Genomic DNA, 27,350 nt, shown 5'->3' on the forward strand with positions numbered 1-27,350 from the left:
TTCTGGGGTTTACCTGTTGAGAACTGCTTCCTTGTCTCCCAGACGACTTTTAATTTTACTTGTCAGATAGTCCAAAAAGAGTGTCCAGATATCCAAACAAGAGAAGTAACCTTCATGAGTAGGCTATGGTACAAAAGAAATCCAGACAATGAAATTACTTAATGCAACTATTGCTTAGAAACACACTCACCAGGGTTTACCTCCACCAAAAGGGCACAACAGAGGCACACACAGACTCCCTCTATTTCCTTGTAACCATCACTGGGGGCTTTTGGTGTCTTCACCATTGACCCCTATGGAACTTAACAAGACAAGGGTGCAGTGGAACACATCATTAGGGAGATGCTATGCAGGACAAACCCAGTGTCCAGTGCCCAGTGCTCGAGTCAATGCTTTTTCTGCTACAAACCATTACAAAACCAAAAATAAAAGTGGCTTCAAAGGTGACAGGTTTGCACATTTGAATATAAGGAAAGTACTACTCGCAAGTCTTCTTATATAACAGATTGAAAAGGAGCTGTTAAGTGTCACCCCCCAAGGCACATGCCATTTGTGAAAGCAAGGGTGTCAACAGGCTGGCAGCAACCTCAAACTAGGTTTTGATAAGGACAAAAAGGAACAAGAGTAGAGCAACTGCAGAGTCCTAGTGCCCGGACTGCTACACTGTTAACTTTACTAAGAGCCCTGAGATTCTCTTTTATGAAAAATCCAGGGACCATTCTCTCCAATAGCTAATCTTTACCACCCACATTCGGGTTCAACCTGGTTCAATTTGGTTTTGCTAGTGTCTTGCCTCATGAACCACATATTTGGGGACAGGATCAGATATGGAAAGAAAGAACACATTTACCTTCTCGGATCAGTTTCCTTCTGTTTCTGAGCCACGAGGAAATTCAAAAGTTTACAAGGGCACAGGAGGAATGTGCCAAGAATAACTAACATTGGTGGTAGGTAGCCATGGCGTCCTACATGTCGTCCGAAATCACAATCGACCATAGATGCCAACCTCACAACCTGAAAAGCATCCCTGGGACTATACTGCTAAGATCAGTCATCAGCTGACAGGACCAACCTCAATGACCCATGTCCTGCCTCTACTTCTTACTTGGTAAAAGCCAGGATGTCTATGACATGAAATGAACCAGGAGAATAATCAAGAAAAACAATGAATAAGAAAGACATGGAAATAACGTGGGGAGTCAGCAGACAGGCCCTAAGACTTGCACATCCAAAAGATGCGTCTTGTCCTGCTATCACTTGCTGAACTTCCCTTAAATCGGTCAGTCACCCAATCATCCTTCCTTTGTCTGAAAATATCCACCCTCTAAAGAAAATGACTGATCAGATGCATGCAAAGCCACCATATAATTACACCTTGATGGCTGCATTAAGCACTTTACAGTTACACGTGTCACCTTCCGTGCCTTTGAACTGGGGACTCACTACCCTGAGGGGGCAGGGGTTGGGGCACACCCCTGTACAGCCAGAAACGCTGCCATTCACATCTGCACCTGGGGCCCCACTGGGAGCCTGGCGCTGCACACAGGCTGGCCAGGATGTGGCCTTTGATCGTATCTGTGGATCCAGTCAGGAAGGTCTTACGAGGATAGCCTGACACCGCTTCTGGAGTCACCCAGTTTCCTAACTCTCACAGGTGCATTTTAGAAGGTACCTACACTCAGGTTCACTTTTCAGATTCTAGGGCTCCTGATCATTGAAAATCCTGACAGGTTTCTCTAGAAATGAACGACACCCCATCTTGTCTTCCAGGGAGTTCACAGCGCTCTGTTCTCATCTGCGCTGCTCTATCTGATCTTCACAGTAACCTTGGAAAGTGGCTTGTGACCCCACCTCCCCGTATACCAAAGAAGTCAAGTTTCACAAGTCAAGTCACCCAGCCAAGATGACAAGACAACTAAGCAACACAATCAGAACCAGCACGAGGATCAGCTCCCTATTCAGAATCTGTCCCCCAAGCCACACCACCTCAGGCACGGCTTTAGCAAGAAGGGGCAGATGAACGCGCAGCGGCAGGAGATGCAGGCCCAGGAGAGCAGGGGCTCGCACAGAAGGCTCAGGAGGCTCAGCGGTCGGACAGTCAGGTGGAAGCCCCGAGCCGGGAGAGAGGTGCTGCAGGAACTGGTGGCAGGAAGTACAGATTGAAGAAAAATGCAGGGAAAGGAACGGAAAAGAAGAAATGGCTGAAGACATTAGCATCATCCTTTGTCTAATTGCTCTTCTTTCAAAATATATTTTCCAGTACTAAAATTCCATTAATTTGAGAAAGAAAGAAATTCCTAACCCACCTCATTGGGAGCGGAAACTGAAATCTAGGGTAAGAAACTAAAATGGCTCATCCAAGACACCGACCCATAGAAATAACCAGAGTTGGAACATAGAAGTTCTGGTGTTCACATATGAAGAAGGACAAATAAGATGTGCACACTTAAAAAGTCTTTGTTTTTTAATGGGGTGGGGGGACAATCCCCAAGACCTTGCCCAGGCTGGGCCAGCGCTCCCACTGAGGCCCAGCCCAGCCCTGGGGCGGTCTCCATCCCTCTTTCCCAAAGCAGCCCTTCCTTTGTGATCTCAGCCCTGACTCCTTATCTTTTATTTTCTGCCTCACTCATACAGGATCTATCTGACACTCACTCAAACTGCTCTCAAATCCAACTTTCCTTGTCCCTTTAAGATTTCTCTGCATCTTTCTCAAACAGCTTCTCCATCTCCATTGCTCCTCCCACGGCCCCCACCCATCATCTCGTGGTCACCTCTTCTGCTGCCCTCCCACCAGGCCTCAGCTCGGTGGCCTCCTCCCTGCTCTGCACAATGACCCCCACCTTCCACACATCCTCAAGCTTGGGTCCTCCTCTGCCCTGCCACCTGTGTCCTAGCCCTTGCCCCTGCTCCCAGGAAAGGGTCACCCTTACCACTGGGGAATGTTATTTTTACATACCAAGTCCCTCTCTGAGAAAGGCTGGCTTTTAACCCTCGCTCCAAGTCCCCAATCACATACGCATTGCCCACACCACCCAGGCTCGACCCTTGCCTCTTCTAGCCTTATTAAGGTATAGTGTCAGTGCTTGTTTTTTCCTTTAAGTCTTTAAAATCAGACGCCCTCTCTGACCCAGCAGTCTCATCCCTGGTATACACAAACAGAAAGAGCTACCCATGTGCATCAAAAAGCAAATTCAAGAGTGCTCACTGCAGCAGGATTCATAATTATCCAGACCCAGAAGCAGCCAAATCAGCAGTGGAATGGATTTTCAGACAATGGCTTACCACAACACAATGAGCAAGAACAAACCTCTGCTACAAGCAACATGGAGGAAGCTCACATGCAAAATGTTGAACAGGGACAAAAAAGAAAAGCCAGGGAAAGCCAAGCACAATGGCACGTGCCTAAATTCTAGCAACTTGGGAGGCAGAGGTAGGAAGATGGCAAGGTTGAGGCCAGTCTCAGCATTAGCAAAATCCTGTCTCAAAATAAAAAATAGCTGGGTGCAGTGGCGCATGTCTATAATCCCAGCAGCTTGGGAGGCTGAGACAGGAGAATCATGAGTTCAAAGCCAGGCTCGGCAAAAATAAGGCACTAACTAAGCAACTCAGTGAGACCTTGTCTCTAAATAAAATACAAAATAGGGCTGGGGATGGGGCTCATCAGTCAAATGTCCCTGAATTCAAACTCTGCTACCAAAAAAAAATAAATAATAAAAAGGGCTGCAGGGCTGGGATTTGGCTTAGAGGTAGAGCGCTTGCCTTCGATCCTCAGCACCACATAAAAATAAAAATATTGTGTCCATCTATAACTAAAAAGTAAATATTTTTTTAAAAAAGGCTGGGGACATGGCTCAGTGGTGGAGCACCCTTGGATTCAATCACCAGTACCACCACCACCACCCCAAAAAAAACAGATGCCAAGGGCTGGGTTTGTGGCTCAGCAGTAGAGTGCTCGTCTCCCGCACGTGGGACCCTGGGTTCAATCCTCAGCACCACGTAAAAAATAACTGAGTGAAATAAAGGTATTGTGTCCAACTATGAAATAAATATTTAAAAAAAACAGATGCCAAGACAAAAAAAATACCAAACATATATTATATGCTTTTCAGAGAAATTCTAAACCAGACACAACTGACCTGTGGTATCCAGGCCAGAACTGTGCTACTTCTAAGTAAAAGGGAGGGAGAGTGATTCAGGGAAAGGTCATGAGGGAATTTCTGGGGTACTGGTAAAGTTCTATTCCTGACTTGGGTGGTAGTTCCATGGGCATGTTCATTTGGAGAAAATTCATCAAGCTGCACACGATTTATGTATTTTTCTGTATTTGTGTCATGCTCTATTTGAAAGCTTATTTGTTTTAAACATACCCACAAATAAGCAAAGGGACAAGGTATGACAGAAATGTTAAATCTAGACTGTGGTAACAGTTACGTGACTATCAGTTCAATGAAGTGTCAAATCATAATGAGTGAATTCCAGGGTATGTAAAATTATACCTCAATAAAATTTTTAAAACTGTGTGTGTGTGTAAAACCTGGGTCACTTGGCTACCAACTGATTGAAAGCAAAGGCAGCTAGTGAAGTTTATATGCCTAGATCCTAAAATATAATGGGAGCTCAAATATATTTATTGAACAGGAAAAAAAACTCGATACCACACAAACTTAACTCAAGAGCTTCACCATATATAATCTGTGGAATTTTAGTGACAGTTACAGAATGGAATTAAAGTCCCTAATTTGAGACTTTTTCTGTACTCTGCTTCCCTAACATAACAGTGGTAAAGAGCACAGACTCTGTGTGTGCAAACCCTGGTTCTACCACTTGCTGCCTGTATGACCTGAGCACACTTACTCCTGTGCCTCGGTCTCTGCGTGTGTAAAATGGAGCTGTAACAGCAGTGCCATCCTCACAGGCTGCTGTAAAGACTAAGGTGTTAGTTTATTGGTACAGAGCACACAGAGTTAACACCGTGAAGGAACAAGGAAAGGCCACGTTGGTGCTTTACCTGATGAAACGTGTACTTGAACAAAAGCGTCAGAAACTCTACCACCGGGAACTGGGAGTAGGACTCGATTCTTCTCAGGTGAACACTTACAAAGAGCCGCAGAAAGTCAGTAAACTTCTCAATGTAGCTAGATAAGACAAGAAGAGAAGAAGTAACCAAATGAACCTAGCCATCTTCCTCAGAAGAAAACTTAAATTCAATCCAAATTTCATTCAGTATAGAACTCTACAGATTTATATGTTTTTTCAGTTAAAAATATAAAGACCTACAACAATTACCTACAGGACAGGCAACCCTTCATTCCATTACCACCTGAAACATAGCAGAAAAGCAACTTTAATCCTTAGACACCATCTACCAAGGCTTGCTGTGAGCTAGTGCTCTCTTATTTCCTCACTCATTAGTATTAAGACTCAATTAGAATGAAAGGAAACGGTGCTCAGAAGTTGATGGCAGATTATTGTGTTATTTCAATCTTGCAAATCTAGAGGTCTGGTCTTCTGTACCAAGAGGCCAAAATATTAAAACAGGTTGTGCTACAGACATAACAACAAGGCTACATGAGGGCATGGCATCTAGGCAAAAGACATTCAGACCTACACCCTAACACTCCGGTCTCCTCCTCTGGCTCCTGGAGCCAGTGAAGCTTAGCACATCCCACTCCACCCTAAAAGTGACTTTCAGCTCTAAGAAGGAAGGCTGTTTAGAGCTGGCCAAGGCTCAAGGACAATTCAGTCTGACACTTCCATTTGACAGATGAAGCCCAGAGACGGGCCAAAGTCATTCCCAATCCAGGGCTCTTTCTTTTCACATCACAGTGAATCCCCAACTCATTTGTATTCACAAAATCATTTCACAGAGGAGTGTAGGTCACAGCTGCAAGGATAAGAGATTTTTGTTATTAAATACACAGCACATCATCACTCTCACATTTCAGAAACTGTCATTTTAAGCCCCTCGATACCAAAAGGTGATTAGAAAATGAGATGGACATACCTCCATAAATCACATTTCAGAGACCAACAAAAAAGTAAGAACATACTAAGCCTTAGCTAAAAATTAATGTCTAAAAGCAATTCTGAAACTCATACCTGCAAAAGCTGTTTTTTAAAACAGAGGTGTGAAATAATAAAGGTGAAAAGACAATTACTCCTCAGAGAGCAAAACTGGTCCAGAAATAAAATATCCCATGCCATTCGCAGGACCTATCTCCAAGAGGGTAGCCAACTGCCTGTATGACTTCTACTCAGCCAGCTCACAGATACATGAGCTTATTCTCAGCTTTCTTGAAAATGTGATTTTGATCGGATAAAGAGAATGGCTATTTCTGTATACCAAGGAGTCAAACACTTGGAAACATGCACTAAATGGCTGAAAAACAGCAAAGTACAGGGAGACTGCTCTCCGAAATCTCCAATCACTAACACTCACGGGTGCAGACCCCTCATTCCTCACTCAACATGTTTATTACATTATATTTTTACATGATCTTCAAAGTCAACCAGTTTACTGCTCTTTAGTAAAATGCACTCAATTTCCTATCACCCATAAAAGACCAAAGAGAAGCATGGGTAAGATATCCAGCAACCTCAATTTTATTTTACTGTCCAACCCAATTTTTAAAAAATTACAAACAAGGCTGCTCAATATTTAAACTATAGGTTTGATTTCACCTCATTTTCTTTCCCTTGCCCACCTTCTGGTACAGGTGCTAATGAACAGTAGGAAGTTAGGAGGGGGAGGCAATAGAGGATGAGAGAAGCCAAGGACCCGGTTAAGCAGCTCCTAAACAACTGAGGACGGACAGAGCTGTTTAGAATTAGTAAAAGGAACCCCAGAACCAGAAACAAACACACAGCATTATTTTTGTCACCTTTCTGCCTCCAGGTACCTCTCAGCTTTCACAGGGCAAGAGGAAGCATAGGATTAAAATATGAAACCAAGAGCACAGAAGTTACATGGAACAAAATCAGTACACAGATAATTCATGAAGACATTTCTATACCATCTGGACTAAGTCATAACAGTGCATGGGACTGTATTGTGCCTCAAGGAAAAGTCAAAACAACTGATACTGATGGTTGGTACAAGCAGCTACATTTTATTAACATATGAAGACAAGACAGACTTTCTTAACCAAAACTAGAAAGAAGATGAAATTGTGTGAGTACTAAAACCTTTGTGTTCTTATAGAAAGTTACCATTAAGTCATGAAAAAATATACCATACCATGAGTTTCTGTATTTATACAAAGCAAATGCCACACAAAGCTTGTTTACAATGAACCAAACCAAAATAATCATACACTATCAATTTTTTAAATAGAAACATTAAAAAAGTGTCTGATTTCAAAAGCATACAACTTTCTTCACTTTAGGCAATTACCTTTATATTCTGCCACTTTAAGAAAAAGGAAATAGCTTAATTCTGTTATAGCTTAATAACAACACACAGTCCAAGGAAAACTCATTAAGATAGTAACAACTTTTACTGTCAGGCAAGTTATATTTTCTAATTCAATACAATTTATCAGCTTGGATGTTTCTGAACAGTCATCAGGATTGTTCATAATATGTTTCCAATTTCCCTTGTGTTTATGCAGCAATGGCATCGGGTTAATGCAAGTTGTAAGATACATAAATGACATCATCTGCAAAGGAAATAAATAATGATCACTGCCTCTGACTACTGTGATGAAGTCATCTTTTAAAATATTTTAAGAAAAATGGGCCTGGGCAATCTTGGGCTCCATTCCAGGGAATCAAAAGCAAAATAGATGTGCTCCACATTAACTTGGACTCACATTACCATCTCTCCTATCATTTGATGAGCACCTGTCATTTGGGTAAAACTCACAATAATAGTAATCCTATACATTTACATTGCAAGATGTTCACTTGGAAAAAGTCAAGGAGTAAAAACTGACAAGCAACACCCCATGGGAAAGGGCGACTGTGACTCCTGTACCTCCCGGACCTCTTCTCCTGTTCTTGCCTACGCAGGAGCAGCAGAGTCAGTTCCTGTACCACCTCAGACCTGCAGGCAAATAGTGAGGGAGAGGGGGAAGAGCGGTGGAGGGAAGACAGGAAATGGATGGGAAAGAAAAACAACAACCTACACCATCCACCATCACTTTTCACGTCAGCTCATTGCCCTGGACCACCCTAGCCCTTCCAGCTCATCTGGGACTTACTGTACACACCTACCTTTCTGGTCCTCACCAGGAGCCCACATTCTGAAATCAAAGGGGATTACAGACACTGCGGCACAGCATGCTAAACAGCCAAGGCCCTTTCTCAGGACACAACCCACTCACACCTGTTTCCATTACCTCTCATCGAGCTCTTCTAGCCTGCTCTTCACTGTGTGGGCATTGCTATCCTTGGTGATTTTCTGCAGGAGGTAGAAAGTCTGCTGGAACATACGGAGTAAGTACTCCTCGAACTCCATAGGCACACAGTTCTTGGACATGAGTTCATTGATGCAGGACATGGCCAGGACCCCTAGCCTGCCGCGCTCCTGACCCAAAACACAGTTCTGGCTGCTACCATTCACTGATGCCATCTTTCTGGCCCGGATGTCACAGCCAAAGCGCGCAAAGTGGAAGATGGTGGTGAGGAGGGACGGGGTGATGCTGGCAGACAGAGGAATCCAACTGAAGAGGTGGGCCAGGCACTCCAAGGCCAGGGAACAGATATACTCACTCTCCGCATCGAGGATGGGAATTGGCTGATTCAACAGTTTGGCTGAACTAGGACTTTGCAACAGGTTACTCAGTAAGTCACCTAAAAATTTAAAAAAGGTTTTTACAACATCCAGTATCAAATCTCTTAATAATCAATGAAAAACATGAAAGAAATGTGACCACTCAGATAAAGACTACAAGAAGATGGTCATAATGTCTAATACCAAGGACGACTAAAATCTATTTCTACTTTAAATCTAAATCTATTTTAATGTACAAGAAAAATGCTGCATGGGCACAGTGCACAGGCCTGTAATCCCAGCAGTTCCTGAGACTGAAACAGGAGGATCATGAGTTCAAAGTCAGCCTCAGCAATGGTGAGATGCTAAGCAACTCAGTGAGACCCTGTCTCTAAATAACATGCAAAACAGGGCTGAGTACCCCTGAGTTCAATCCCCAGGGAAGGAAGGAAGGAAGGAAGGAAGGAAGGAAGGAAGGAGGGAGGGAGGGAGGGAGTGGGGGAAGGAAGGAGGAAAGGGAAAATGCTGCACATTAGTAAGTACCACCCCAATACAAAGACAGTCAGTGCATGTTAAGAGACAATTTTCAGGAGAAGAAATACAAAAGGAAAACCAGCATACAGATAACAAATTAAAAATCAGAAAACACAAATTAAAAGGAAAGTGAGAAAAATAAGAATGTTGGAGAATGCTGAATTCAGAGGATGAGGAAGGGATAGAAGAATGTTCACTGGCAGGAGTTCACACGGGCACTGTGTCAAGGGATCCCGCGCTTTGGAACCCTGGTACATTCATGCCCATCACTTGGCCATTCCCCATCTGGTGTGTTCCCAAAGCAACCCTCACCCAGCTCTGAGGGACAAGTAGAATCCTGGGGTGGGTGGGTAGTTACAGGCAATCTGGGCTCCTCCTTGGAGGGAGAACATAACATGCTGGGGATACAAAAAGGCAGCGGCCACAGCTAGGACCTTCAAAAGGGATTACTGAATAAAAAGCCAAACAGAATCGCAATATCACCACACCATCTATACAGTCAAATACAGAGACGCCATTAAAGTTTTACAAGAACATGTTGCGAGGGGGGGGAGGGGGAGGGGGGAGGGAGGGAGGGAGAGAGATATTAAAAGGGCTGTTCACCGTGAGAGAGGGGGACAGCAGAAGCGTGGTGAAACAGAATAAATAAAAAAATAATGAGTGAGGTCTTACATCAATCAATGACACTCAAGAGCTATGAACTATGCAGTATGATTAAATTCACAATCTGCCCTTGTGACTTAAAATTTTAAATACAAGCATTACTACAAAGCCTCAGTTCTAAGGGCTGGGTTTTTGGTTTCCGGTTTTATGAGACAGGCTCCTGCTATAGTGTCCAGGCTGTTCTCCAACTCCTGGGATCACAAAACCCTCCTAACTCCACCTCCCAAGTAGCTGGGACTACACGTGTTCTCCACAGCACCCAGCTCAAAGTTTGCTGTAGGGACCTGGGTGAACTCCAAGACCTGTCAGGGCCCACAAATAAACTTTTTTTTTTTGGGGGGGGGTGCGGGGGCTTGCAATAGATCAACCCCAGGGCCTTTCAAAAGGCCTAACTTAATTAAATATGGAATCAAGACTAAAAAAAGAAATTATTCAAGAAAGCAATGGGTGGTCTTTCACAAGGAAGATGTCCCAAAATACATGGTCTTAAATTAATATCTGTAGTAAGAAGTGGGTTTTCATAATCTTTTCTTCTTAGAGATTTTCTTTCTTAAAGAAATGTATCCATGGAAAAAAACACCTCAAGGTCGGCAATTCCTTCAGTTTAATGACTTCTGTTAAATCCAAGCAAAACTAAAATTTGTTTTTATTAAAAATAAAAATACGATATTATGCCACTGATATAATTTTTTATCCAATCTAATCTGTCTTTTCTGTGTCTGTGTATAAAGAAAAGTCTATAAAGATCACCAAATATAATTTAATGTTGATATTATTTCTGTATAGAATACCAGGTAAATTCTCACATTTTATACTTTATAGCAGGAGGTCTCAAATGTTTGGGTCTCAGAACACCTTCACAATCTTTTAAAAACTACTGAAGATCCCAAAGAGCTTTTATTTATGAGAGCTATTTCTCTCCATTGTTGTTGGGGTTTTTGTTTTTTGTTTTTTTGTGGTGCTGGGGATTGAACCCAGTGCCCTGTGCATTCAAGGCAAACACTCTACCAACTGAGCTATATTCTCAGCCCTATGAGGGCTATTTCTATTGATATTAGCTAACTGGAAATTAAAGTTGAGAACTTTTTAAATATTTAATTCACTTAAATAATAAACACATTAGCACAAATAACGTTTTTAAGTAAAAAATATTTTACCCAAAAAATTAGTAAGAGTAGTAGTATAATTTTTTACAGTTTTAGAAATTTCTTTAAAAAGACAGCTAGAATTTCACATCTGCTTCTGCATTTATCTGTTGCAATATATTGTTTTCATTGAAATATATGAAGATTCAGCTTCATATAGATGTGCAATTGAAAAAGATGCCTTTTCAGAAGACTGTGGTTACTCTTTAATATAGCAAAAGTAACTTTTTTAAATATTTTTTTTAGTTCTACTTCAACAGAATACTTTTATTTATTTATATGTGGTCTGAGGATCGAACTCAGAGCCTCACATGTGCTAGGCGAGCGCTCTACCACTGAGCCACAACCCCAACCCCCAAAGTAACTTCTTAATAGGCTCACATCCATGTAGAATCTGAACATTTTATTATTTTATGGTAAGAGAATGGGACTAAATGACAATGTCTTAGGATTTCTGTGAATATACAACTGACCTGTGGGACCTTCCAAAAAGGGGGAAGGGGGACCACCAAAGGTGCCCAGACCTGTCAAGAACTTCTACTTTAGTTTTTAATATAAACAAGTAAGTTAACCTTTCTCAGTCTAACCCTAATCTCCTCAGCCATTACATGAGGGCTGTTATTTTTTAATAACAGGGCTTAATTTCCTAGTTAAAAGTAGACTTAAAAATTGGCCCTATTCTGTGGGCTCAGAAAAATTTTCTCAGGAAGGGATTTCTAATAGCTCCCATTTGTGTTATTATTTGCTTGACCTGGCAGCCCCATGCTGACAACTTTACATGTGTGTTCTCATTCTCCTTTAATGCCAATTCTCATTTTAATAGCTGTAAGGTAAAAATTATTAATAGCTATGATTAGGAACTGTTAGGATAGCCTAGGCTTAGATGGATCAAGTGTTCCATCTAGTCCCTCGTCCAATAAGACAGAAAAATGAAACTGAAATCAGGTCTGGCTCCAAAGCCAATGTCCTTTCCAAAATACTTATCAACTAGAAAGATTATTTACCTAGGAAAAAAAGAATAGTGAGAAAGGTAATAATACAGAAAAATATGCAGGATTTAAAATCCTACATAAAATAAACGGTATATGCCATAACTGCAACTATATGAACAAGAATAAAGATACAATGGAATCACGGAAGGTAAAAAGGTAAAAATTGTTTAGATAGAGATGATCTGTGGTTTGTTTGCTTTCTTTTAATCCCCTCAAAAAAAAAAAAAGAACATTTTAACATGTTTCTCATCTAGGCTTCTTTAGCAGCATCCCTAGATGCCAGCAGCATTTCTCCAGTTGTGTTAACCAAAAACTTCTCCAGATGCTGTCAAATGTTCCCTGTGGGTGAAACATCCCAGCTAAGAACTACTCCTGTAACTGTAGCCTCAACTCAATAAAGTAAGGGAAGATTCTATTCAAGGAGCCCCTAGGAGAAGAACATGGGATCACAAGGAGTTGTGGGTGACCCTCCTGAGTCTCATCTTTCTACAGGTAGTTTATATGGGATAAGTGAAAAGATCTGCAAATGCAACTGGGAAGAGTCATCTGTCCAAAGAAGAAACACAGCCAAGAGGAGACTAAGAGGCACTGGCCACAAAAGTCCAGTAGGAAGGAACGGCCGCCCTGGATGGGAAACACTATCCACATCTTCCTCCTCCATTCATCCTCAGAGGTAGTTAATCTCTTTTTACAGCTGAGGACATCAATGGTCAGAGAAGGTAAAAGGATCAAATTAAGGTCACACAGTAAGTAGCAAGGCTAGGACTCAAACCAGGGGAAGGAGGATGCCACTAGAAGCGGTGATAGTGACTAAGAAGGCCAAAGTTAGGACACAGACTGTGTGCCCAGACTTTGGGACAATGTTCTGGCACTCAGTCAGTTCCACCACTCACGAGACTTATCATCTCCAGCAAGTTTCCTCCAGAAGCCCCAGTTCCCTTGGTTGCAAATGAGAGAGATGAACCACCAGCTGCTCCACAGCAGTCTGGGCAAGCAATGGAGGAGGCTCAGGAGGGGAACGACTGAGAAACGAACCATGCGTGGCCTTCAAATCTTTTTCTACATCCAGGCCTAGAGTAGCTGTTGCAGGTCTTTCTTCTTTGACAGTGACAAACAGAAAATTATACCAAAAGAAAAGGCACAGGAGATGACTGATAAGTATACGGTACAGCACTGGGTACAATCCCCAGCACCCAGGGGTGGGGCAGGAGGACCAAAAGCCTGAGGAGGCTCCTAAATCTGACTGTGAGTGACAGACTTCAGGCAGAACAGTGTACATCCAGCAGGCACTGCCCATGGAGTGCGCTAAGGAATTACTTTGGTTTATTTGCTGGCATTGGAGTTTCTCAGAATGAATTTCCTCTACAAAACTGAGTTTATGGGATTAAGAATGCTAAAGAGTTTTCAGGAAGTTTTACTTGGTGTCTTAAGTGCACAAAGATAGTTGAGTAAAAGCAGCAAAATAAATGTTGATTAAATCATCAGCACTGTGCAAATAACGGAGCAAGCTCTGATGACCTCATGTACAATTACAAAGAGAAGAAACTTAATAAATGAACATGCAGTTCTTCAAAAACAAAAAAAGAGGAAGTAAACCAGCTTACTTAACTCCCTGCAATCCCCACTCCCCACAAAAAAAAGTCTCAATTTATTTAGCTTTTTCTCAAATATCAAAATTCAGGACTTCAAAAAATCGAATAGCATCTAAATGGCAATTCCCAAGAAGCAGGCACCAATGTGTTTAGGTTTTGTAATACAAAGTGTCAGGTTACTTCACCTAAACTCATAAGCATAACCTATGCAACCCATAAAACAGACAAGCACATATTTCTGATTTGTATGATCTGATATTCCCCAACTGGACCCCAAGGAAAATCAAGTCTATCAGAATATAAAAAAAACAAAGCCAAGTAAAACACAGCTCTTGGTAATGGAAAATGAGTTCAGAAAAACAATTAAATTTTACTGTAGTAAAATTTAAGTTAGCTGAGGCTAACTTAAACTAGATGCTAGACTAGTATTGCATTACCTAAAGACAAATCTAATTCCAAATAACTAATCTTTGCAAACCACAATTAAATGACAAACTTAAAACTAGGCAAGCCAGGCGCAGTGGCACATGCCTGTAATCCCAGTGGCTTGGGAGGCTGAGGCAGGAGGATCATGAGTTCAAAGCCAGCCTCAGCAATGGTGAGGCACTAAGCAACTCAGTGAGACCCTGTCTCTAAACAAAATAGGGCTGGGGATGTGGCTTAGTGGTTCAATTTCCAGTAACTCCCCCCATATCCCCCCAAAAATAGTAGGCAAATAATAGGATGCTACAAAGTATCTGTCCAATCACAAAATCAAATCTATACATCATTTACAAATTTTTCTTTAATCCTTCAAACACTTCAAAATACAAATATGCTGAGCCACTTTAAACACCCAACTTTTATTGGGTTTGTCACCAAATACAAATAAAGCTGAAATTCCCATGGGCTTTTAATATACTCTAGGACTCTCTGTAATAGTTTTTAATCAAGTAGTCTAATAAATATCTAACCGTTTTTAATCCAAGTATGATAAATGCAATTTGAGATACAGTACTATCAGCAGCCTCAAAATTCATGAATGTTTTCAAGTCTCCAATAACTGAAAGAACTTCAATTTCTACATTATCAGCAACAGGCTATACAAAACAGCCTGAGCTTAGAGACATCTGCATTCAACAGTCCATTTCCCTGGGGTAAGAGAGAAAGATGTGGAAATACTTCTCATTAGCCACATCAACTTTTACAGTAGAGGAAGAAATATGTGCCAATTCACAGGATGTACTTTACTTGAAAAGCATCTGTGATATTTAGTGTAAACAGAAGCATTTACAAACTAAAAGTTCCTGCTCATATACAATTTCCTCTTTCTGTCCATCCTTGAAAGTACTCAATGGCTTCTGAAGCAGATATTTAGATGACTTTTGAAACAGATATAATTGTGGACAATTACTACCTACCCATGAAGTATTTAATAACCAATGCTAATACACCCAGGCTTGATTGAATTATTCTTAACCGATGTAAATTCAGCACTGACTACTGCACACTGCTCCCCAATCTATCCTGGTCAACATGACTTCTGTCCTGGTCCAAGGGGGAAGACAGTGCTCCACATTCCTATATTGTCCCCTTCGGGCTGCCTCCACCGTCAAAAGCGGGAGCAGATCTGTAAAGCCCTCAGGCTCATGTCAACCTCAGCACAAGCAACAAAGCAATACAATTTGAGAAAAAGAGGAAAAACAAAGATGGCCACCAACTAGGAGGGGCAGCAGTTAAACCCTGACAGAAACAGAGGCGAATGACAGAAGATCAGAGACGCCATGTTCATGATGGACAAGTAAGAAGTGCTTTTCAAAAATATTATATTAAACAGCACATGCACCTATGAAAACAGAAGAAAGCTAGCCACTCAGATAGCAGGGGAAGAAAAACCAAAATAGCTTAGCATCTTAGCACCCTCCAAGACACCCAACCGTGTTTAAAGACAGAAATGCTGTAGCTGGACACAGCCCATACCACTTTCTCCTGAGGTTGGGGATGGTGGTGGAGTGGCAGCAGTAACACTGTGTTTGTCCCAGACAGTCTCCAAGATACCTATAAGAAAAGAGAAGCTGAGTTTGAGATATAAAGTCCAGCACATAAAAATCAAATTTTAAAAAGTGATTTATTGAAGCCAGGCACAGTGACACACGACTGTAATCCCAGTGACTTGGGAGGCTGCAGCAGATGGATCATAAGCTTGAGGCCAGCCTCAGCAACTTAGACCCTGCCTCAAAATAAAGAATAAAAAAGGGCTAGGGATGTAGCACAGTGGTAAAGCTCCCCTGGGTTAAATCCTCAGGACTAAAATTTTTTTTTTAAAAAAAGTTATTTATTGTGATTTATTGATACCTTTATAATCAACCATCAGTGTTTAAACAGCCAGCTCTCAGCCACATGGCCCCTCTAGCTAATGACTGCACCTCTCTGCTTCACCTCCAGCTGCCTTCTGGAAGAGTGCGGTCCTCATTCAGACCTCTGCTGCTTCACCGACCTGGCCGTGTGGCCCTCCCCACTGTCTCCCCCGGCTCTGCTCGTGCCCAGGCCAGCTGGCTGCTGTGTCCTCTCAGGGCTGCTTTAAACCTCATCCTCCTTCACAATTCCATAGTGTTCTGGGCACTACCCAAACTCTTCTCTGAGCCCCATGATGCCATCCTTTTCTGGATTTTCTCTGGTTTCTTTAAATAAGACTCCACCTCTTTCACCGTCTCTTCGATGCTCTGCCTGTCTTTCTCAGCTTCTCTCGTTGGCCCTCTTTCCTCTCCTTTCACCCTCTCAGCTGGAGTAGCTCACCCACAGTCACGGCTTCAACAAAACCCTGTGGAGTTTCTCAGGCCAAAACTCATCCCAAACTATATTCACCGACTTCCCGTCCTGGCAGGGATTTAGAAAAAGGCCAGCCATTCACTCACAGTCCTGCAGGTCCAACTGCTCCCTGGAAGTCTCAGATTCGATTCTTCTTCCCTCCCCAAACCTCATACATTCCTCACCTACAAACAGGCCTCTGCTCAGCCCTCTGGCCCAGCCCTCAGACCCCGCCTGCAGCCCAGCCCACACACACACATGCACTGCCCAGACCACCTGCTGTTCCTTAAACAGGTGTCTTCTTTCTTTGTCAACTTCTGACCTGCACTCCTCTTCCAAATCCCAAGTTGACCTTTCCTCCAGGCGAACTGCCACCTGGCTGGCTCTCAGAATTCTACTCAGCTGTCACCTTCTCCAGGAAGACTACCTGCCTGCTCAGTGGTGCCTGCACATGGAACGCACCTCTTCACCCCAAGACACTATTTTACCTGTTTCCTTGCCTCTCCCCAATGAGGGCAAGAACTTCTTAATCTCTGTGTACCTACAGAACCTGGCACAAGAGATTTTCATAGAGGCTTATGAAAATATTTTGTCCACACAATATCAATCCATGTTACAACATGGAGAGATCTTGAAAAGATGTTAAATGAAAGAAACCTGACACAAAAAGACACAAAAAATTGTATATTATGATTCTATTTTAAGAAAATTCTAAGCTAGGCAAATCCACACACAGATAGGAGATTCTTGGTTTCCAGGGAATGGGAAGAGGGACCAGGGAGTACTACTGATGGGTACAGGGTGTCTTTCTGGGATGAGGAAACTGTTCTGCAGTTAGTGGTGATAGGCTGCACAACCTATGAGTATATGAAAACCACTTGACTGCTGCATTTCAAAGTGATAAAAGTTATGAAATGTGAATTATATCTCAAGTCTTAAAATATTTAAAATGCTGGTAGGCACAGGACACAGAGCTATTAATATGAGGTCCCTAACTATCAACTGAGCACCTAGTGTGCTCTGAGTGGATGCTCTACGCTTGAGCTTCCACCTGGAATCTAGGGAAATGTTGAGGGGAAAATGATAAGTTCACTCTCAATCATTGTATCAATAATTTAAGTGTCCACACATGCCATGCACATAAGAGGACATAAGAAAGAAAGAAATCCTAAACATACAGAAAACCTAGAGCAGAGGAGTTGGGAGACTAGATCTCTTCTGACTACAGCACTCCTGCAAGTAGCGAGCCTGGCCCTGGACACTCGGGACCTGGGCTGGCACGGCACACCCCCCGCACACTGAGCAGGCACCCGGCCGTTGGTACTCCTGTGCTCCACTCTCCCTGCACCCGCCTGCCTCGCTGGGTGGCTTGCTTCCTGTTTACTCTCATCCTTCACATGTCATGAGGCTCTAACTGAACAGACAAGGTGAGATGCTACGTACACCTCAGAGCACGGGGGCTGATTCCACGTCTCATCTCACCTCCCAACAAAGAATGGGAAATTTTCATATCGACTTATTCCTGCAAATTCTCCTGATCTTAAATTCAAATCATTTTAAATAAAGTGCTTGCCACCCACCTTACACTACAGTATCAGTATTTCAATCAAATTCCATGACTTGGACTCTACCTTGCTAGTCACAGGAATGGTGAGGATCAATCAAGACTATAAGAAAATTAAGTTACAAATCTATTTGTAGTCCTATCCCGTGCCAGACACTGGGCTGGGAAAGCAGCACTATATTTACACTTTTATGCTCAGTTCAGGAACAGTTCAAAAGGCCTGAGTTCTGCCTATCTTGGCAGACCCCTGTCGATGGGTGCCAAACTGCTCACCTGTCAGGAGCCCAAGCACCGTCTGCACCTGGTCCAGCAGCAGCTTCCGCAACTCCTCCTTCCGAGCCACGCTAAGATCCTCGCGGGGACAAGCTAGCTCTTCCGAAGTTGTCTTCAACATGATCAGCCCAAGGGGGGTTGTCACAGGTGACTGGATCAACTAGTAAGAAAAAACAAATTCTGAGCAGCGTCGGGCACAAAAAGGACTTCATAGCACCAAACCTGTGTAGTATCTTTGTACGTGTTTGATCTTACATGAATAGGCTACATAAATCAACACTACAAAAACAATTTAAGAACAATTTATATAGCCTTACTAACCATTCAAAATATATTCTTACCAGCCTGGGTGTGTAGCTCAGTGGTAGACCTCTTGCCTAGCACATGCAAAGCCCTGGGTTTGATACCCAGTACCGCAAAAACAAACACAAAAAATTGTCTTACTTTTTTTCCCCATAGCTTTATTGAAGTAAAATTGAAGTACAATAAAATGAAAAAAAAAAATTCCCTTACTTTAAGTACAAAAATCTAATACCATGAACTTAAAAACTAGACAACTAGACAGTATGCTCTCACATATATAACATGACAATTTTTATACAAGTTCCGACTCTCAACAGAGCCTTGTTACTCTTTGCCTAGTGACCTAATTACACACACACACACACACACACACACACACACACACACACGGAGTACTGACATCTCCTTCAAGGACAGACCACATACTCTACAGTGGACTTATAAGATTACAACAGAGCTGAAAAATTCCTATCATCCTGCATTTTTACTGCATATTTTCAATGTTAAATACACTAAAAATACACAAACACCCACCACTGTGTTAACAGTGCCTACAGTATTTGGGAGTCTAGTATCAGGCTGCACAGGTTTGCAACAAGCAGCAACAAGTCACACCACACAGCCAGATGTGTAGTAGGCTACACCACCCAGTGGTGTGTAAGACACACTAACAATGCATTTTTCATAATGTGCCTGTTGTTAAGTGACACATCACTATATATATTAGTGGTAACTATATTTTGCATATTAGTGACTAAAATATGTGTAAATTAATTTGTGCTTTCTTTTCAACATTCAGGTTGTTAAGTAAACTTTACATTCTTAAGCTTTGCATGCTTCAGGAAAATTCAAGATTAAACATGACAAAGCAGCAACACACATATGTGTCATTAAACATGATTATGGTTATGGTTTTACAAATGATTATGTAGGGAATTAAGTTGCTTTTTCTATATTCTACCATAAGTCTAATTAAATAAAAGATAGAAAAAAAGGTCACATGTCTTCCTAATCATTTTCACAAAATTCAGAACATTATTATTGTGTTTATTTCCTAGTTTCCAGAAATGATCAAAGTAAGCTCAAGTTGCCACTCACGTTCTCTGCTGAGTTATATCTACAATCTATTAAAAGCAAACAATTTAAGAAGAACTTCACTTTTCCTTTAGTCATCATGAACTTTACATGTGGTTCATTCCCTGGCACACATAAGTTCTTTACTCAAGCTACGAAACATAGGCTCAGGAAGTGCACCCACAAACCAGATGTTCTTCATTCAAAAACTGCAGGGGCACCTTCCTTTCCCTTGAAAACTCTTCCCATCACATCTAAGGAAAAGCTCATCTCCAAAAAGTAGGAAAAGCACTCCCAAGAGGAACCATAAGAAAACTCCACCTGCTCACAAAGACAGCATCCTGTGAGGCCTGCAACCACCAGCAGTGTGCTACAGCTCTGTGACAGGCAGCTCTGTGGAGTGCTACCACCTCTGCAATTTTTCTCTTCATTTTCCTACAAAGCTGAACTATTTCTAACACTAACTTAAAATCAAATTACACCCTATGCATTTTTCACCGTGGAGTAGAACTGGCCCTCTTCAGGAGACCTCTGGGTTACCAATCTCTATTCCAGATAAAAGCTGCCATTCCTTTCCCCTTTATTTCCTTTCTCTTCTTCCTCTTTTTGCCCCTTCTTTCCCCCAAGCCCTCAGCCCTACTTTCTGAGCTGGGAAGGACTTGTTAATGCTTCTGTGCTCCTGGGGAGAGAGAAAAGAAAATCCTACAAAATGGGAAATGTACCATAAAGTTCTCCCTTCTCTCATCATTTAGGCGAAGGAAGAGGCAAGGCAAGAAGTCTGATGAAAAAACAGTCATTCTTCTTCCTGGTTGCTTCCTGGTTTTGGTTGCTATTGTTTCGGTTTTTGTGGGCTTGGGGTTTTTTGTTTTTATGGAGGTGGGGGGCAGTACTGGGAATCAAACCTGGGGCCTCAAACATGCTAGAAAAAGTCATTCTTTACTTTAAAAAAAAAAGAGCTTGAGTACTGTGTAAATTTTCTTCTCATTAACTTTATATCCAAAAAACTTTATTAAAATGCTTCCCTTCGACATCTTCACATATATAATTTAAGCTCACAATACTATAATCTCTGCAACTGATTTTTTTTTTGAGAGAGAGCGAGAGAGAGAGAGAGAGAATTTTAATATTTATTTTTTAGTTTTCGGCAGACACAACATCTTTGTTTGTACGTGGTGCTAAGGAGTGAACCCGGCCACACGCATGCCAGGCGAGCGCGCTACCGCTTGAGCCACATCCCCAGCCCTCTGCAACTGATTTTTAACAAGTAAGTATGTTTAGGGAAGATCAAGATCAGATTTCTAGTGAACTTCTAAAAGGTTTAACTGGCAAAAGGAGCTGTTTTTGAACAAGTACCAGAAACAAACAGAAGAGCGAGCTATTCTTTCCTGTGCTGCTTGTCCCTTAATTATCTGTACCCAGGCACAATGTGACCAAAGGTTTGGTTGGCCTCTACAGATTTCTGGAATCTTGAGAACAGATTCTAGAAAGGTGTCCTGTGTGTGCTGGTGCAGCGGGTGGGATGGGGGAGGAGAACTGAGGTCAGTTCCAACTTCAATTACTTCCTTCTCCAGTGGCCTAGAAAGAATATAACCAACCCACAGAAGTTTTGATGCTGTGACCCTGAATCAACTCTCTGCCTGGTATTATATTTGCCACAATTATAACAAACTGCAGATTCCCAGTCTAGTGTCAAGAGTTTCTTAAAAAGACAAATCTAGGCACCTAGGCTACAAACAGAACACAGCAGAAAAGAGCCAAAAAACCTTTTATATGTTTTACTCTCAGGATCCTGTCAGAGTTAGCTCTGTTCTAGAACCAGTTTGCTCTTGTTTACCAGTAACTGGAGAAAAGGTTTAATTTATTATCATCATCAGAACTGTCAGCAACTGAGCATGCATCACTCCTGACCTGGCTTCCATACACTGGAAGTAGGAAATAATATAATTCCAAAGGATTTTAAACACTGCTTAGTCCAGCCCTTTCACTTTACAAAGAAGAAAACGGAGGCTCGGGGTTCCTGCAGTTGGAGATGACTTACACAGCAAAGGACAAGGAACTCACCCCTTGGCCTCCTGGTCCAGTGTTCCCTCCACAATCTGTGGTTTCAAAGTCATGAAGGCTTCAGGCAAAAGGAGCTGTTTCTGAACAAGTACGAAGTGGGTAATTGTGGAGCACAGAACATAACCAATCTTTCTAAACCTCTATGAGTGTTTCAACTAAAAATGTTCTTTTAGATTCTCATATGTTAGAAATAATTAGGGTTCAAGAGTAGACAGGACCAGCAACTTGTGATCCTTGTGCCTCAGACTCCCAAGTTCAAAGTCAGCAACCCAGCAACTCAGCAAGGCCCTCAGTAACTTAATGAGAGTCCCCGTCTCAAAATTTCAAAATTAATAAAAGAGCTGTGGATGTGGCTCAGTGGTTGAGCACCCCTAGGTTTAATCCCTGGTAATGAAAAAAAAAAGAGAGAGAGAGAGAGAGAGAGAGAGAGAGAGAGAGAGAGAGAGAGAGAAAAGACAGGACATTATGCTCCAGGCTTCATCCACAGAATCAATCCCACCAGAGCAGAAACAGCTCCTCCTAGCCGGCCACCACCAGGATTCAGGTGTCCACCTGACATTCCTCGCTGCTTCTCCAAGACATAGACAAACCAGGAATCAACTCACTTAAGACCCCCAGCAGGCTTCCCTGGCTCCCCCGTAAGGAGCCATGAAGTTACCATACTGTCCTCAACTGGGCAGGAAGGCAAGTGTAGCAGTCAGGACCTTGTCGCCTACCTCCAGCACTCCAGGCTCTCCAGCGTCCCGCTATTCCGCAGGCTCCTGGCACTTGCGATTCCTTCTGCTCCTAACACTATTCCCCTAGATACCCACATGGCCCACTCCAACACTTCCGCTCAGGTTTCTACTCAACTGTGTGTCCAACAGCATCCCATCTAAATAACACCCCCGAGAGTCTCTTCGCCCACCCTGGATTCAGTTTTCTTCACGATACTTATAACTACCTCACGGTATTCACTTGCTATGGTTTGCTGCAGTCCCCACCTCAAGAATCTAAACTCCCTAATGGCAAGTACTTCGAATGAAGTACTCCCTTTGTCACAGTTTCAGTTCCTGAGGTTGAAGTTACCCATAGTCAACCATGGTCTAAAAAAATTAAACAGAAATTCCAGAAACAAACAGCTAAGTTTTAAACAATAAGCCCTTCTGAGTCATGTGATAAAACTCGGAATCCTGCTCCAACCCAAATTAGACATGAGTCCTCCCTTGTCCAGTGTATCCCATTAGGCAGAGTAGCCACCTCCGTCAGCAAATCAACAGTGTTGGCACTTCAGTGATTATGTTCAAAGAACTCACTTATTAGTGAAATAAGGTGCAAGGACAGTACACTTCTCTTAGCCATATCTGCCAAAGAGAAAGAAGCTTCCTGGAATACAACCCGAGAGCCTGCATCTAATAGAAGAAAAAGCAGGCCCTAATCTTCATCCTGTGGGATGAGGACCCAACTTCCTTAATAAGACTCCTGTGGCCCAAGAATTAAAATCAAGAATCAATAAATGGGATAGATTCAACTAAAAAGTTTCTTCTCAGCAAAAGAAACGATTTGTGAGGTGAATAGAGAGTCTACATTCTGGGAGCAAATTTTTACCCCTCACACATCAGATACAGCACTAATCTCTAAAGTATACAAAGAACTCAAAAAGCTAAGCACCGAAAAAACCAATAACCCAATCAACAAATGGGCCAAGGACCTGAACAGACACTTCTCAGAAGAGGATATTCCATCAATCAACAAATATATGAAAAATGTCCATCATCTCTAGCAATTAGAGAAATGCAAATCAAAACTACTCTAAGATACCATCTCATTCCAGTCAGAATGGCAGCTATTATGAAGACAAACAACATTAAGTGTTGGCGAGGATGTGGGGAAAGGCACACTCATACATTGCTGGTGGGACTGCAAATTGGTGCAGCCAATATGGAAAGCAGTACGGAGTTGCCTTGGAAATCTGGGAATGGAACCACCATTTGACCCAGCTATCCCTCTCCTTGGATTATACCCAAAGGACTTAAAAACAGCATACTACAGGGACATAGCCACATCAATGTTTATAGCAGCACAATTTACAATAGCTGAACTGTGGAGCCAACCTAGATGCCCTTCAGTAGATGAATGGATAAAAAAAAATTTGGCATATATAATCAATGGAATTTTACTCAGCAATAAAAGAGAATAAAATCATGGCATTTGCAGGTAAATGGATGGCATTGGAGAAGACAATGCTAAGTGAAGTTAGTCAATTCCAAAAAAACAAATGCCGAATGTTTTCTTTGATGTAAGGAAACTGATTCATAGTGGAATAGGGAGAGAGAGCATGGGAAGAATAGACGAACTCTAGACAGGGCAGAGGGGTAAGAGGGGAAGGGAGGGGGCATGGGGAAATTAATGATGGTTGAATGTGATGATCATTATTATCCAAAGTACATGTATGAAGACACAAATTGGTGTGAGTATACTATGTATACAACCAGAGATATAAAAAATTGAGCTCTATATATGTAATAAGAATTCTAATGAATTCTACTGCTATAAATAAATAAGTTTAAAAAAAAAACGTAGAAGTATAGGAAGATTCTGATGGGGAAGAGACCACATAATTTTATTACAATACATTGTTATAACTACTCTATTTTATTATTAGTTATTGTTGCTCATCTCTTGCTGTACCTGATTTATAAATTAAACCTTCTCATAAGCATGTGTGTAGAGGAATACACACAGTAACATCTAGGGCCTAATACAGTGATTCAAGCTTTCGTTAGGAACCTTGGGTCATATCCCAAAAATAAAGGGGAAGACTACATCTATTCATTACTATACTCCTACCACATACTTGGTTAGCACATGGCAGGTGCTCAATAAGCAGTTTTCTGAATAAGTGCATCACTCTTCTGTGCATTATCAATCCAATAAGTCTCACAGTAAATGAATCATATAGAACAAAACAAAACTAAATAAAGAATTCTCAGGTCACTCTTGAGGCAATCTAAGAGAAGCCATAATGGATACCAAATGTTTTTAAATTGATGCATCATTCAAATGATTTGTAGGGAAAGCAGGAAAACATCAGAAAAAGATAGTGTTCTGGGCCAGGTGCAGTGGCGCATGCCTGTAACCCCAGTGGTTCAGGAGGCAGAGGCAGGATCACAAGTTCAAAGCCAGAATCAGCAAAAGCAAGGTTCTAAGCAACTCTGTAAGACCCTGTCTCTAAATAAAATACAAAATAGGGCTGGGAGGGCTGGGAATATAGCTCACTTGGTAGAGTACTTGCATGTGAACATGCACAAGACCCTGGGTTTAATCCCTAGCACCACAAAAAAAAATAGGGCTGGAGATGTTCAGTGGTTGAGTGCCTCTGAATTCAATCCTGGGTAACCTCTCCCCCTGCACCACCCCATCACCACCATCCCGCCCCAAAAAAGATAGCATTCTGAAAAATCCCAACCTACAGGCACTCAGATCACAGGCAATTTTCAAAGGATTTTACTTCTATAAAAGCACCTAGTGTCCATTTCCTGTATACCCAATACTGTCTTAATAACATGAAAATGTTTCCATCTTGATCATATGATTCAAATAAGCAATAGTATCTCCCTTAGCTTTTAGGGTCCACCCATTCCCTAACAGCTTCCAATCCTGCCTGTAACCACACCTCTCTCCTAAACCCCAGATCTTCATTTCCTAGGTATCATACAGAAAAAAGAAAAAAAAAGAAAAAAAAAAAAAAAGCACCTTTTTTGTTGTTTTGTTTAAAATACACAAATCTTACATGTACTTTCTGTCAAACAGAAAGTAAAACTATTCCCTTTCCTTCATTCCTTGCTTAGAAACCCTTGCCAGACTCCAACAGCAGCCTTACGGGTCCCCTTCCCTCTTGTCTCCCCTCCATGCGAGCATCAACATTCCAATGTGAAAATGTGTATGTTTTTTCCCCCTCTCATCACCTCCCAAGAAAGAACTATGAATTAAACATTGAAACCCCACCACCACCTCCCCAGCTTACCCCTAAGCCCAGCAACACTGAGCCTATGTGCCCTGACACCTCTGCACCCTGCGTGTGCTTCTACTATAGTAAGTACACCATTGTCATTGGTTAACTGTTCACACAGCTATTTTCCCACTAATTTCAGAAACTACAGAAGCCCTCATCTTCACACCCCAACACCTACAATAACTCACAGACTGAACCCAATTTCACCAGAGGTTAACAAAGTGGTGGGGTTTCTTCCCTATTCCTCCATTACAGAAAGTGACGACATGTCTCAGGAATATAAAGTTAAGTGAATGCAATAATCCTGTAATAACCTCAGGACTGAAGTCCCATGTCACTGATCTTAAAACAGTGTTCCTCAAGGGAAAGAAACAATAACTTCTGCAAACAAATAATTGACAGGATAAATCTTCCTCAGGAATATCCTTACCTGTAAAATATTAGTAAAAAAGTCATGGTAGAACATGGGCCAATCCTGACGTCCTATATCAACAATAACTTTGCAGAGTTTGTTCCGGATAAAGTAAGGTAAGGTTTTATGGTGAGCCAAAAGGAGTTTGGGCAGGCAGCTGCGGATTTCCATCTTATCCTGAGATGGGACCCCAAGCCACATTTTATTGATCAGATTCTGAAAAACACAAACATACATCTTTTAAATTAATGATCTACATGCAAAAATAACTAGTTCACTTCCAAAAAAATCCTAACGGTTTGAAGCATTTTGCAAAAAGACCAACAAAAATATTAAAATCCTATGATATAACAACTACGTTCCTAGGAAAACCTGCTAGATAATCTAATAAAAACAAAAGGCTGTAATATGTACAAAAAATTTTCTATTATACCATTGACTCTAATGGCCACCTAAAAATAATGACAATTAAACCACTGTTCAAAACTAGTGGTGAATAATGGCACAACCATCTCTGAGAATATAACATGGTGGTGGTGGCAGGCAGATAGCTTAACTAATATGATTATTACATTTTTTAAGTGCACTGGAAGAAAGTTAATATAAAATGAAACCTTTGTGGCGGGGGATAATGATATTGGGGGTCTCATTTCTTCTCCCATAATGTTCTTCTCTAGTTATTTTTCTCTTTTAAGTAATAATAGGGAGGGAACAGGTACATGTCATTAAACACAACTTAGCTCAACAATATAGTCAACCACCCATCTGATCTGTCTGGTGTCAAGGACAGAAAGGTGCCTCAGAACACCAGGTATCTAGACAGAAGCAATGTGTGGGACAAAGTCCCTGGACTGAGTTCCCACTGCTCCTAGTCACCTGGTACATTAAAGCTAAAGTCTAGTCCCAATAACATGGCAAAGTGACTACAGTAAACATTTCAGAAAAGTGTGAAATTATCTGACAACTTACCTCAAAAACCGTTAAACTGTACATCATTACATAGTCATTCCTTGTGCTGGAGAGAAAATAGAGGCAGAATCTCCAGGCTCCTATTTGCTGGGCAAAGTTATTAAGAAGCTCCTCTGGAAAAGTTAAAAAGCAACAAAATAAAGTTTATAAAAAACACATGCAATTAACAGAAGGCTGGGCTTTTTCAATTTTTAAAATGTGCTTCTTCATTTAAATGGCATCAAAAACAACCACAAAACCCAGCTAATTCTCAAGATAGAACAGATGATGCAAT

General features: G+C 41.7%; 1 protein-coding gene across 2 annotated transcripts in view; it reads right to left on the reverse strand.

Annotated features, from left to right (window-relative positions):
- Positions 1-27,350, reverse strand: part of Xpo6 (exportin 6) — a 102,634-nt gene that overhangs the window by 43,349 nt on the left and 31,935 nt on the right. For both annotated transcript variants that reach the window (XM_076840896.2, XM_076840893.2), the window contains exons 3-9: positions 27,077-27,189; positions 26,126-26,323; positions 18,264-18,423; positions 15,599-15,676; positions 8,340-8,793; positions 5,009-5,135; positions 14-123 (exon numbers count right to left, since the gene is read on the reverse strand). In XM_076840896.2, coding sequence (XP_076697011.1) covers positions 14-123; positions 5,009-5,135; positions 8,340-8,793; positions 15,599-15,676; positions 18,264-18,423; positions 26,126-26,323; positions 27,077-27,189 — 1,240 coding nt within the window. The remainder of the gene's footprint in view (positions 1-13; positions 124-5,008; positions 5,136-8,339; positions 8,794-15,598; positions 15,677-18,263; positions 18,424-26,125; positions 26,324-27,076; positions 27,190-27,350) is intronic.

This window comes from Callospermophilus lateralis, chromosome 19 (genome assembly GCF_048772815.1).
Source record: "Callospermophilus lateralis isolate mCalLat2 chromosome 19, mCalLat2.hap1, whole genome shotgun sequence".
NCBI classification, from domain to species: Eukaryota; Metazoa; Chordata; class Mammalia; order Rodentia; family Sciuridae; genus Callospermophilus; species Callospermophilus lateralis.